This window comes from Sphaerodactylus townsendi, linkage group LG03, assembly GCF_021028975.2.
Source record: "Sphaerodactylus townsendi isolate TG3544 linkage group LG03, MPM_Stown_v2.3, whole genome shotgun sequence".
Lineage (NCBI taxonomy): Eukaryota > Metazoa > Chordata > Lepidosauria > Squamata > Sphaerodactylidae > Sphaerodactylus > Sphaerodactylus townsendi.
The window spans coordinates 56,072,435-56,085,710 of record NC_059427.1 but is presented as its reverse complement, the minus strand read 5'-3'; the positions used below and the strand labels follow the sequence as shown (position 1 = coordinate 56,085,710).

At 41.0% G+C, this 13,276-nt stretch overlaps 1 protein-coding gene across 5 annotated transcripts in view; it reads left to right on the top strand.

Moving 5' to 3' along the window:
• Window positions 1-13,276, top strand: part of CACNA2D3 (calcium voltage-gated channel auxiliary subunit alpha2delta 3) — a 707,732-nt gene that overhangs the window by 168,775 nt on the left and 525,681 nt on the right. For all 5 annotated transcript variants that reach the window (XM_048490851.1, XM_048490852.1, XM_048490850.1 and 2 more), the window contains exon 3: window positions 1,912-2,028. In XM_048490851.1, the coding sequence (XP_048346808.1) occupies window positions 1,912-2,028 (117 nt within the window). The remainder of the gene's footprint in view (window positions 1-1,911; window positions 2,029-13,276) is intronic.

Here is a 13,276-nt window from a genome sequence, read left to right as displayed (position 1 = left end):
TATGTCAGCCAGGTATGTGCTTCCTGCAGCTATTTGGGAGACAGGACTTAGCACACCTATTTCGTTGTTCACAAAAGATATGCTAAAATGCCAGCCATCCTGATGCAATCAAAGTCCTCTAACAGCTATTCTTTGCCTCCCTAATCCTATCACTCAGATGCAACAAGTGAGAAAAGTGTATGCTTCTGCATTAGAATATAGTCCCAAATGAATATGAGAATTATTCATTTTTATGTGCCACCTTTGTCAAAACCATTTTTGGTGCATTATTGAACATGGTACTTTGATACAAGAGCATTTCTAGTTCATTGAATGACTTTCAAATGGATGGGGGATTAGGGCAAGGTAAGCAGTAGGACCCAGGCAGAGCATTCTACAACAAAGAAGGTTCAGAATGCTTTATTCCGTGTCGGAGGACTATACAACCCTACTATCATCTTTCTATGGAACAGCATATAGAGGGCTAAATTTTCCTAAAACTGAGGTTCTCTCCTTGCAGTCTTTGCTCAGTGCTTTCTGGACTGACTTCTGGTCTGGTAGCACTGTGTCCAGCACAGCTTTTTACCACGTCTCTTGGAACTCAAACATGGAAATTGGATTCTACTTCTAGGCAAATATTACCCTTCCCACAATAACCTGCTCTATTCCCGATCTATCTTCTCACCTCTTTTTAAATCCTAGACCTTTTGAATCTTCTGTGTGCTTATGTTTTACATTTGAGTGTGTGTAAATTTTATTATTTTATTTTTCAATAAAAATGGTTAAACTTTACTTTTTGACTCCAGAGGATTTTTGTGGAAACCCACCTCTGTAAACTCCTGTGGAAAATATTCATAGTTACCCCGTCTTGCGATGCAAGGGCTGTTCCAACTAATTTTCTATCCTAAAAGGGACAGACCTAACATTTTGGGTAACATCATAATTCTATGAGATTCAGAAGCTGAGTGGAGTTCACGGAGTGGAACCTCCTGATGGTATTCTTGATGGTTAGTTTATCTGGGAGAGCTAGGGTGTGTGTGTGTGTGTGCTATTTACATTCTGTTGCTTCTTCACTTGGAGTATTCTGTGCATGTGAAAAAGGAAAAAATAATCTCCAGTGTTATTTCAGTCCTTCCCCCCATCCCCACCCCACCCCACCGCAGCATTGCAAAGGCAAAGGACTCCCCTTTTAAAACAAATATTATCTGTTGTGAGAGTTGTCAGCCAATGCCAGACATTAAGTGAGAGCTTGTGCTGAATGGGGAGTGCCATCATTGCAAGGAATGTGATGTGACGTCTGACGAAACCCAAAAGTAAAGTTATAATGCTCCTGAACTTACCAGAAACTCTGTGATAAAACCAGTTTCCAGAGATTCGTAGAGTGATATGACATCAGCTGGGTTTTCCTCAAAAGTGTACCACATTGTGTGTGACTACGGCAATTAAAAATATTCTGCAACGTGAAGGAGCAGTGGCATGAAGAAATGGTTGCTGACAGGAGATCTTCTGCCATAGTGTGTGCTGCTGCTGCCTATTAAAGCATTTCATGGTGGTTTCCCTATGTGTGGAATGAATTAGCCTCAAAGCACAATGGCTGACAATGAATCCATGAGTAACAAATCACACACATAAATAAATATATGAATGAAACAGAACAATTAAAAATTATTTTACGATTACTAAACTTGTTATTTTATTATGATTATGTTTAGATAACCCATTACTTTTTCAGAGAAGTTAACCTGTTTCCTCCCCTTTGGGAACAACCCAGCACTTTACTTGTTCTCCATGAAAATGTCTGCTTTTTAAATATGGTTAAGCTGTAAAGCATCACTGTGGTAGCCCTGATAATTTTAGATCTTACTGTGTATAACCAGCTATGAACTGCTAGTTAGTGTTTGGCTTCATTTAGTATTTTTGATTCTGTTACAGAAATATAAAGAATATGAGAAAGATGTTACCATAGAAGAAATTGATGGCCTTCAACTTGTGAAGAAACTAGCAAAGAATATGGAGGAGATGTTTCATAAAAAATCTGAAGCTGTGAGGGTAGGTAGTAGATATTTTCTTTTTACATATTATGCAGTTGTACCAATAATTTGTCATCTCCTTATGATCCTGCCCTCTGAGTTTGTTGATGGGGAACTAGAAATGTAAAAGAACTTCTACATGTATGGTGAGTCTTGAAAGTTGTTTTCTGAAAGGGAGAATCTACAAAGCCCATAAATATTTGTTTTGTTTGACTTTTGACACATGTCTTCGGGTGCCTGTGTGTTTCAAATTCCCGTATTTTTGTGCTTCATTTGGAACTGATATCTTAATGGAAAACTATACACTGAATATTCCTACAGTACACTCAGACAGCACTCCATAGATGAGTCCTATATATGGTATGTGTCATCTTTATTTCAACATTATCAGGAATATTTGAACATTTCAACATTCTCAGGAATTATTATTTGACATTATTTGAACATTTCAACATTATTTGAACATTTCAACATTATCAGGAATATTTGGGTGCTGTGTGGTTTCCGGGCTGTATTGCCTTCGACAATACATTATCAGGAATACCTATACTGGTGTGCACTGAATATATGCAGTTTATATGCCACAACAAACAAGTGGAAGCAAAGCATTAAAACCATTGCTGACATGCTGTATGTTTGCGATAATGTAGCTTGTGTAATATATGGATAACCCCAAAGCATCTGTTTGAGTGGACACTTGATGGGAAGATTTGCTGTGAAAGAACGTAACTGTAAAACGTACATTATGTACTGAATAGTTATCACGTACTTTGAGCGGATTTTCTCAATTTCACTTTCTTGTAATGTCTTTTCTCCTGCTCCACTTTTGGTAGGGGCGGCAATATTGTTAATAGATTATATGATAGACCTAGGCTCAGTGGTCCAAGGTAGTCATTCTTCTTGACCCAGAGGTGGAGCTGCAATGGGGACATTTGGGGCGGCTTACCCCAGGCGCTGCCATTGCAGTCACGTGCTGGGGGTGGGGGCATGTTGGGGCATTTTGGGGGCGGGAGGGGGCATGCAGGCAGTTCATGTCCCAGGTGCAGTTTCCCCTCCATCACTGGCTTGACCTAATACAAACTAGCCAGTATCCTGGTTTAGTCAATATCACCACATGCATCTTTGATTGCGCAGTAGGAATTACAGGCAGCACAAAACACTGAAAACTCATGGTACAATTTTCCCTGGCAGTGATAATATCAGAACCATTGTAATGTAGGTTTTTGTGTGGCATTCCAATAACATTTTAAGGAAGTAGTTCATATAGGGATTTAGGGGCAAAACTTTACTGTTATGGCTGGCTTTTGGGTAGGGCTTTACCAGATTATGTTTCATATCTCTGTGTTATTTGGGTGTTCTGGATTTTGGGACCATTATTTTCAATGGGGAACCAATTCAAGAGTCTGGGCAGCTGCTTTTGTCGGTATTGACATTAGATTTGCAGGCCTTTCTCTAATTTAAAGACCTTGTAAGTTTCAAGCAGAATTGATAAAAGGATTTTACAGACCACCCCCCAAGGAGTGTTCCTTTTGGCATGGGCACATTTCTCTCCACTAAGTTTTATTGTGTGTGAGGGGAGGGAGGGGGATGTCAGTGAACACCAGCATTTGGAAAGAAAATCCTGACTGCATCCTTTTTAAATATGTAGTCTTACATTGACTGAGGATAAAATAATTATGGTTCTGCTGAAAACTCTGAATTTCTACCTTTCCTTGTGATCCTTTTTTCCTTTCACAAAGTAAATCATCCATTATTCCATGCCTCTGCAATCTTTGAAAATGCTTCATGTATTTCAAGCAAACAAAAAACAGAGTATATATATGTGATTACATGTGATGGATCGATTATCCAGTTGCTTTGAGATACATGTCTTCATGGTGGGTGCTCACTGTAAAAATACCTTAATTATTAATTAATATTTTTCTATTACTCTGACTTGAGTAGCTGTGACTAGCCTGATCTCCTCCGATCTCAAAAGCTAAGCAGGATTGGCCATAGTTAGTACTGGGATGAGAGACTACCAAGGAATACTAGGGTTGCTACACAGAGGTGGGCAATGGCATCTGAATGTTGCTTGTCTTGAAAACCCATAAGGTGGAGGTAACAGTGGGCTGGAATATGGGGAAGTCTGAGAGCTAAGATATATGGTATGTTTGTTATGAGTTGTCTCTGGGTTTACTGCTTTAAACAGAGTCACATGACACCTCCATCGACATTGATTTTGCTGATGAGAGGTAGCCGGGGTGGAGGAGAAGGCTCTTTGTCTTTTCACCCATTTTCCTGATGTTAAAGAATCCTCAGTGGGAAGTTATTTGCATAAATTTGGAGTTGTACTTGGAGTAGTCTGAGACTTGTAGTGCAGCAGAGTCCTTCATGGAAATTCCTACTCTGGGGCTTGTCTCGAAAGGTAATTGGCTGTCACCTATGATGATAGTGGTGGTTGTAAAGCCTACAAATCTTGGAATTAAGTTGCAGTTCCAGAAAATCAATGTATTGACCAGAAACATTTACATTCATGTATATTTTTCGCTTGGGAGTTTTGTAGTACACATCTCTAGATCCTGCTACCAGTCCTGAAGGTGGCACATTCTTGAAATGAAATGGTCACCATGTTTTTGGGGCAGACGGGAATCCTGGTAACATGTGAATCACATCCCATTTTCTTCAAGTACTGCAGTGACCATCATCAACGGTGTCATTGTTTTCCACTGACACGTAGTACCAATTTGCTTAGCTGGTGATCAACATTGTCAGTCACAAATGGGGAATACTAATGGGGTTCAGCAACTGCAGCAGGATTTTTGCTGCACTTCAGGATCACTGGACTATCACAATGTAGTTTAGCGGAAGCAGCAAGAGATTGCCAGCTACTATCAACAAGCAGCAATCTGTTCTGCAGGAGTGTGAAGGAAGGAGAGCGCACTGTGTGTTTTCTTTCAATTACAACACAGCCATTTATGTAATATGAATTGTCCAACAAATGTGTAAGGTATTTCAAAATATTTTGGCTGCTAGACAACATGGTGCTGTTTGAGACTTTTGTGCAATGATTCTACCTATCTGTTTAAAAGATGATGGGTTAAATATAATTGCAGAATGGGTAGAATATAATTGCAAAAATTGCAGATTTTGGGCTAAAATTGAAGTGCCCCAGATGCCTGTTGAAGGCCATGGACAATAAAAACATTTTTTAAAAACAGAACAAATCAATATGTTATAGTAAGCATTAGTGTAGGAATGCAACACAAAACAGAGCAACCGCATGCCACCTAATATATAGGGAGCATGCTCCACCCGTTCCCCTCGTGCATCACACGCTATCAGGCGCAGCCGCCCAGCCGGCCCAGGGCATGCATGCTCACTTCTCCTGAGTCCACCATGTGCCCTGTCCCCTGTTGCAATTACGGCCTTGTTGATTCTAGTGCTGTTATTTGCTGGGGTCATCTTAAGCAGCTTGTGGCTTAACGGCACATACATGGTTGCTGGAAGCCTTTTTTTTTTTTGCTTAAGAAATTAATGTGTATGTTTGCTTCCCTTTTTTTTCTGAATCCAGCCTCTTTCTATCAGCATTTTTCTTTTAAAAAATATTATATAGTTGTACATACTATTTTGCCATTCTGACCAGCAAACTCTTTATTTGCTGTATTGTCAAAGACTTTCATGGCCAGATTCAACTGGTTGTGGTGGGTTTTCCAGGCTGTGTACTGGTAGCCAAGCTTTGTTAATTGTCAGAGTTTCTTTAACAAAGTTTGGCTACCAGTACTTAAAAATACCAGAAGCAAAGGCCAAGGGCATGCTAAGTTCATGGAAGATGGACTCCACCCAAACACAGGATTTGCATTCACCGATACTCCTTTTGCTGCAGGGAATGCAAATGTAAATCACTCCCTGGACTGGAAAACCGCACCTGCAATACAGTACTATCAGCCACACTTTTGCATAGTTCCACCCAAAGCAATTTCCACCCACTTACTGATTGGTTCTCCACCTGGGGACATGACAATTTATACTCCACTAAAACATTCCCTTTTCACTGGACACAGTGTGTAACAGACTTCCCTCTGTGATACACCTCTGAAGATGCCAGCCACAGATGCAGGCAAAACGTTAGGAACAAGGTCCACCAGACCACGGCCACACAGCCCAGAAAACCCATCCTTATTTACTGTTTGCACAGCCACAAATATATTGCAGTAACTTAAAACGAAATCAGCACTTGTTATTTAAAGATGTTCAGGCACATGTTGTCTAGTCCATTAAATTGTCTATCCTTCACAAATGAAGAGAACATTCATTCTTCCACAGTGACCTACCTAGCTGGAAGAGAAATGGCCATTTTGCTTTATTATGTCACTTGTAAAAAGCAACATAAAAGAAAGAAATGAACAAGGCTGAAGAGGATTGGTGAAGGTCTTCTGCCCAATGAAATATAGCCAAGTTTTTGTTTAAAAATATTCACTCAGCTTTTTTCCCCTGGAACATGCAGTGTGTTTGAGCAGCAATTTACACTCATCTAATATAAAATGCTTTTAAAGCTAGTAGTTTGATCTACAGTGATGATGTTAGAATGAAATTACTTTCTGGCATGCATACAGTATGTTTTTTTCCTGTACCACACAATAAAATGTTGGGGGGAGGGGATTTTCTTTTTATTAATGTTTTTTTCCCCCCTGTCCCTCTTTCTGGCTACCTGGTGTTCACTGTAGAATGGATTCCCATTATGGATGTACTATGGAAAGTAATTGCTGTTGTACCATAATTCAATTTCAACACATCCACGCACCGGTAAACCAGCAGGGTTTATCAAGAGAAAACAGGGACATTAAAGCTTTTTATCATGAAATTCCATATGTAGAGACACCCCCCCCCCCCCCCCCCGCCCGGCAAAGAACAGCATATCAGTATTTGCATTTTAGAAACACTGCCAGTGGAAGAGAAATATTTTTCCTCCCAGGTGTTTTGTACAGTTGTCATCTAAACAACTCAGAGTTGTTAGAACGACATTGTTTAGGTTTGTCAAGTATAGCATCTCTGTGCTGCTGCCATGCATGTATGTGCAATATGTGTTGGTGTATTAGTTAAATTCTGCCTTCCTCCAATTATAAAGCATTAGAACAATGATCAAGTCTGACAAGTTCTTTGGATTTAGACTGTCAGTCCAATGTGTGGTATTTTTGATGAGTGAGCAACAAAAAATGTGAAAAGGAAAGGGGGAAACTGGTGGATGGTATGATGCAGTGAAAGGGTTCCCTTTTCTTTGATTGCACCCTTTGAAAAAAGGGTTCGCTTTTTTCTTTGATTAAAAATATTTCATGGCATTTGTTTAAAAATTAGAAAAGAACATTCTTCCTGTCTTCCAGTTCAGCACTTCATTTGTTAGCTTGGTCTTTAACCATCCACATTGTGAGTGTCTATCTTGAGGATAACTAATTTACATTGAGTGATTGTAAGTATACATGTCATAGTGTAATGCTGTGGTGCATATTCCCTATCCTATTCACCGTATCCTGGGTTTATTGTTTATAAACTGCCCAGTCCTGGTCTCAGGATAACACTGTGGGACAAGATGAAGTTCTTGTGAGAATAGTCTTTTGGTATGAGTTCCCAGGTATGGTGGTGGTGGCCAGTTAGGGAGGTAGTGATGGAAAGGTAGATTTGGTTGGACCGGACTTATAGGACCTTGGACCATTAGCAAACAATTTGCTCTAAACAAGGTCAGAAAGGGTGAGTTGCAGCAATTGTTATTTAAAGCATTTTTATGCCAGTTTTCATAACTATATGGCCCAAGTCAGGTTCCTTTTCCCTAACATAAAGATTGTCCCTTTAAATCTTGCTTTCCCACATCACTTGGTAATCACTTAGCAGGAAATCTACATTCAGTAGAGCTGAAATCTTCATGATTTCCTAATATTTGTTGGTATTTTGCTAACTTTCTGAAACTAAGCATTTTTCCTTACTACCAGTATTTTCATAACTCCAGGCTATTTTCATCTGTGGTAGCACCTTGCCCCATTATGGGCTGTTAATGGGAGATGGAAGGGTGGCACGTTGCTCTATTATGGGCTGTTAGTGGGGGATGGGATTTGGCATGAGATTAACCACTGCTATTTCCTGACTACAGGCACTTTAAGACCTTCTGCCAGAGACTGGTGTTCTGTGAATAAAGAAAGTCCTTTATCAATCTTCCTTCATAGTCAGCAGTCTGAAGCTCATTGAACATCTGGAATTAAACTGCAGCACACCCACTATCACTACCCAAAATTATTTAAATTAATCTATGAAAGCATTTACACCTTTCCTTTCCTTGTGGTTTGTAGCAAGGCACAACAATCTTAACACTAGTTACAGGCAGTGACCTAATGTGCAGAAACTTTAGGCATATCAGAACTCAGAGTCACTTGACTCTTGCCATTGTTAGTGATTCCTCAGGATGACACAACGCCACGTAATTAAACTCTTAGACACTCTATGATTCTTTTTTAGCCTTTTTAGCCTTTAGACACTGAGATATGAAAATGCAAAAGAAAAATACATTTATACTTTTTTTTAGGAAAGGCATGTAAAATGGGCTGTGGGAGGAATGAAATTATGGTGAATCAACCAAATCTCGCTATAAATAGGTTGAACTGACAGAATAAAGACATAATAAAAAGCTGGCTATAATTGTATTAATTACCAGCAATAAATGAAAGGGTTTCAGCCATATTTTTTTTAATTCAGCATTTCAGTGACATGTTTTGCTTCTTCCTTGTATTATGATTTTCTTTATGCACATTCTGACCAATCATAGAGAGATATAGCATCTAAATTGGAAGATGTCATAGTCACTCTGTACACTGCATTGGTCAGGCTGCATCTGGAGTGCTGTGTGTAGTTCTGGAGGCCTCACTTCAAAAAGGATGCAAACAGAATGGAGCAGGTGCAGAGGAAAGAAGTGGGGATGATCAGGACCTGGAGATCAAGCCCTCCAAGGAAAGGCTGAGGAACTTGGAAATGTTCAGTCTGGAGAAGAGAAGGTTGAAGGAAGCCATGATTGCTCATTTTAAGTGTTTGAAAGGCTGTTACTTGCAGGAGGGGATGGAGCTATTCCTATTGGTGGCAGAAGATAGGACTTGCAATAATGGGTTTAAATTACGGGCAGAAAGGTACCAGCTGGATATTAGGTGCTTTTTTTTTTTTTACAGTGAGAGTAGTTCAGCTGTGGAATCAATTACCTGGGCAGGTGGTGAGCTCCTCATCACTGGCAGTCTCCAAGCAGTGGTGAGATGAATACTTGTCAGGGCTGCTTTAGGCTGATCCTGCATTGAGTTGGGGTTGGACTAGATGGCAAGTATGACCCCTTCCAACTCTTTGATTCTTTGGTTCTATGATTCTTGTGGACCCAAAACCTAATTACACCTCAATGCTAACTTGGACGTTCTATAGAAATGGGGCTGCCAAAGCATGAAATGCTAACATTTTGGAATAATTTTGTCTAATATCAGTGTATTGTCTAATATCATTTATGATAAAATCCCAATTCATATTAGTATAGAGATTCATCCTAGGCAGGGATTGTTTTTTGCAAGAAAATGGGAAAATCTTTGTGGAACCCCTTACATATTTTAAAAGCACAGTAAAAACAACAATGATGCAACCTGTAAAAGTGACAGATTAAAAACACCAATCGGGACTGCCAATAATGAAAACTAAATCAATCAAAATGCAGTCCTAAATAAAACTGTCTTCAGTTGAGTCCTGAAGACAAGGTTGAGGCCAGGTGCACCTCTCTGAGGAGATTGTTCCAGAATAGTTGGGCTCCACTGAAAAGGCCCTCTCTCATGTGCCCACGAGATGAGCTTCTTTGACTGGTCAGGAAGTCCCACAATCTTATTTCCTGGGCAAGAATGTGTAGGCAAGGTCAGTCCCAAGTCATGCAGGGCTTTAAACCAGCCTTTGAATTGGCTCAGGAGTGGATTAACAACCAGTGTAATTGCTGTCATGTAGGATCACTTGCTTCCACTACTGGCCCCAACTACCAGTCCAGCTTTAGCAATTCTGCACTACCTACAGCTTATGAACACTCTTCAAGGGTAGCCCCAAGGAGAGCATGTTTCAGTAGTAAAGATTAGATGTAACTAAGGCAGGAATAATTGTAGCTAGATCTCTCTGACCCAAGAACAAGTCAGTTGTGATACCCCAGCCATAGCTGGGCAAGCACACTCTGAGTTTAGTCATTCCCTTCCACCAGGTAGTTCCACCAGGCCTTAGCCAGCCAGCCAGCTGGATCAAATTGTACCATCATCTCCTCTCGGCCTCCGGAGCAGGGGGGAGGGGGGAAGTGGGGAATGAGTTTTGGGATAAATTTATTCAAGGCCCAATCTATTTTTATACATTATTTACTGTATTTTATTGTATTGGAATTTTAGAATATGGGAAGGCATTTTAAAACTTTTAATGTTCTGTTTTATCTAATGTTTTAGTATGTTTTAAGTTCCGCAGGTTAGGAAAGGCAGCGCAGGTTAGGAAAGGCAGCGCACAGTCCAAAAGAAAGCCACCATGGTTAACAAGGGAGGTTGAGGAAATTATTAGGGAAAAAAAGATGTCTTTTAGAAAATGGAAGTCCAACTTAACTGATGAAGAATACCAGAGAGAACACAAATGGTGGCAAAAGAGAAGCAAGTTAGCTGTAAAGGAGGCAAAAAAGGATTATGAGGAACGCATGGCTGCGAACATCAAGACTAGCAACAAACAGTTCTTCAAAATTTACATCAAAGCAGGGAGGCCAGCTAGGGAGGCTTGGTAGGCCCATTAGATGATGAAGGAGCAAAATGTGTGCTAAAAGATGACAGTGCGATTGCAGAGAAGCTGAATGAATTCTTTGCATCTGTCTTCACCCAAGAGGAGGTGAGGAAAATTCCTGCACCTGAACCAAGCTTCTTAGGAGGTGAATCCGAAGGGAACTAGCAAAAGATAGTGGTAGACAAAGGGGAAAGAAGTTCTGGCAGCCATTGATAAAAACTAAGATGCTACCAAATCCCTGGCCCCAAGATTGCATTCATCCAAAAGGTTCTTAAAGAGCTCAAGCATGGAAATCCTCCCTGATGTTCTCACATTAATATGCAATAACTTATCCCTGAAATCAGGCTCCATCCCCTGAAGACTGGGAGAGAAGATGTGCCAATGTCACACCAATCTTTAAGAAAGGGGTCTAGGGGGGGACCCGGGAAATTACAGGCCAGTCAGTTTGACATCTGTTCCTGGTAAATTAGTAGAATCTATCATTAAAGATAAAATTATAAAACATGTAGAAAAGCAAGACCTGCGGAGGAAGAGTCAGCATGGCTTTTGTAGAGGCAAGTCCTGTCTTACAAACGTACTAGAGTTCTTTGAGGGTGTAAGCAGACATGTGGATAAGGGGGAACCAGTGGACATTGTCTACTTGGATTTCCAAAAGGCTTTTGACAAAGTTCCTCACCAGAGACTGTTGAGAAAACTCAGCAATGAAGGAATAAGAGGGGAAGTCCTCCTATGGATTAAAAACTGGTTGAGGAACAGGAAACAAAGGGTGGGTATAAATGGGAAGTTCTCACAATGGAGAGATGTAGGGAGTGGTGTCCCCCAAGGATCCGTTTTGGGACCAATGCTCTTTAACCTATTCATAAATGACCTGGAAGTAGGGGTGGGTAGTGTGGTGGCCAAGTTTGCAGATGATACCAAATTATGTAGGGTGGTAAGAACCACAAAGGATTGCGAAGAGCTCCAAGTGGACCTTGATAAATTAGGTGAGTGGGCTAAGAAATGGCAAATGCAGTTCAATGTAGCTAAATGTAAGTGATGCACATAGGGGCAAAAAATCCAAACTTCACATACACGCTACAGGGGTCAGTGCTATCAGTCACAGACCAGGAAAGGGATTTGGGCGTCTTAGTGGACAGTTCCATGGGAATGTCAACTCAATGCATGGCAGCTGTGAAAAAGGCAAACTCTATGCTGGGGATAATTAGGAAAGGAGTTGATAATAAAACTGCAAGGATTGTCTTGCCCATATATAAAGCAGTGAGATGCGGCCGCACTTGGAGTGCTGTGTTGTTCAGTTCTGAGTAGCCACATATCAAAAAGGACATCGAGGTGATAGAAGGAGTGCAGAGAAGGGCAGCGAGGATGATTGAAGGATTGGAGCACCTTCCTTATGAGGAGAGGCTGCAGCGTTTGGGAGACTCTTTTAGTTTGGAGAGGAGACGTCTGAGGGGGGATATGATTGAAGTCTATAAAATTATGCATCGGGTAGAGAATGTTGACAGAGAGAAATTTTTCTCTCTTTCTCACAATACTAGAACCAGGGGGCATTCATTGAAAATGCTGGGGGGAAGAATTAGGACTAATAAAAGGAAACACTTCTTCACGCAACGTGTGATTGGTGTTTGGAATATGCTGCCACAGGAGGTGGTGATGGCCACTCACCTGGATAGCTTTAAAAGGGGCTTGGACAGATTTATGGAGGAGAAGTCAATCTATGGCTACCAATCTTGATCCTCCTTGATCTCAGATTGCAAATGCCTTAGCAGACCAGGTGCTCAGGAGCAGCAGCAGCAGAAGGCCATTGCTTTCACATCCTGCACCTGAGCTCCCAAAGGCACCTGGTGGGCCACTGCGAGTAGCAGAATGCTGGACTAGATGGACTCTGGTCTGATCCAGCAGGCTAGTTCTTATGTTCTTATGTTCTTAAGTTGTTGTGACCCACCCTGAGTCCCCCGGGGAAAGGGTGGGATAAAAATATGAATGAATGAATGAATAATGTTAGTGGATTTGAGTGTGTGTGTTAAGAATGAGAAATATGAAGCAATTGAGAGTTAGAGCTCCCTATTGCCAGATGTTTGCACTATTGCTACATGCACAGATTTTGAGAACAAAAAATAAATTGGCATCATCCTTGGATGAGTTATGTAATATATGTTCCTGCTAATTGCCACCTAGTGGTCAAGTGGCAGATACTTTTTGTTGAGCAGTCAAACTAGGCATATTCTTGAGGAAACTGAGGCTTGATCCCAAGTTGGGAACCTGGCTGAGAATTTGTGTACTGTCATTCAAACAAAGCAGGTTTATGCCCTTGACCTGCTGGTATGGATGCAAAACATTTAAGGAGGAGCAGCAGTGGCGTAGGAGGTTAAGAGCGCGTGTATCTAATCTGGAGGAACTGGGTTTGATTCCCCGCTCTGCCGCCTGAGCTGTGGAGGCTTATCTGGGGAATTCAGATTAGCCTGTGCACTCCCACACATGCCAGCTGG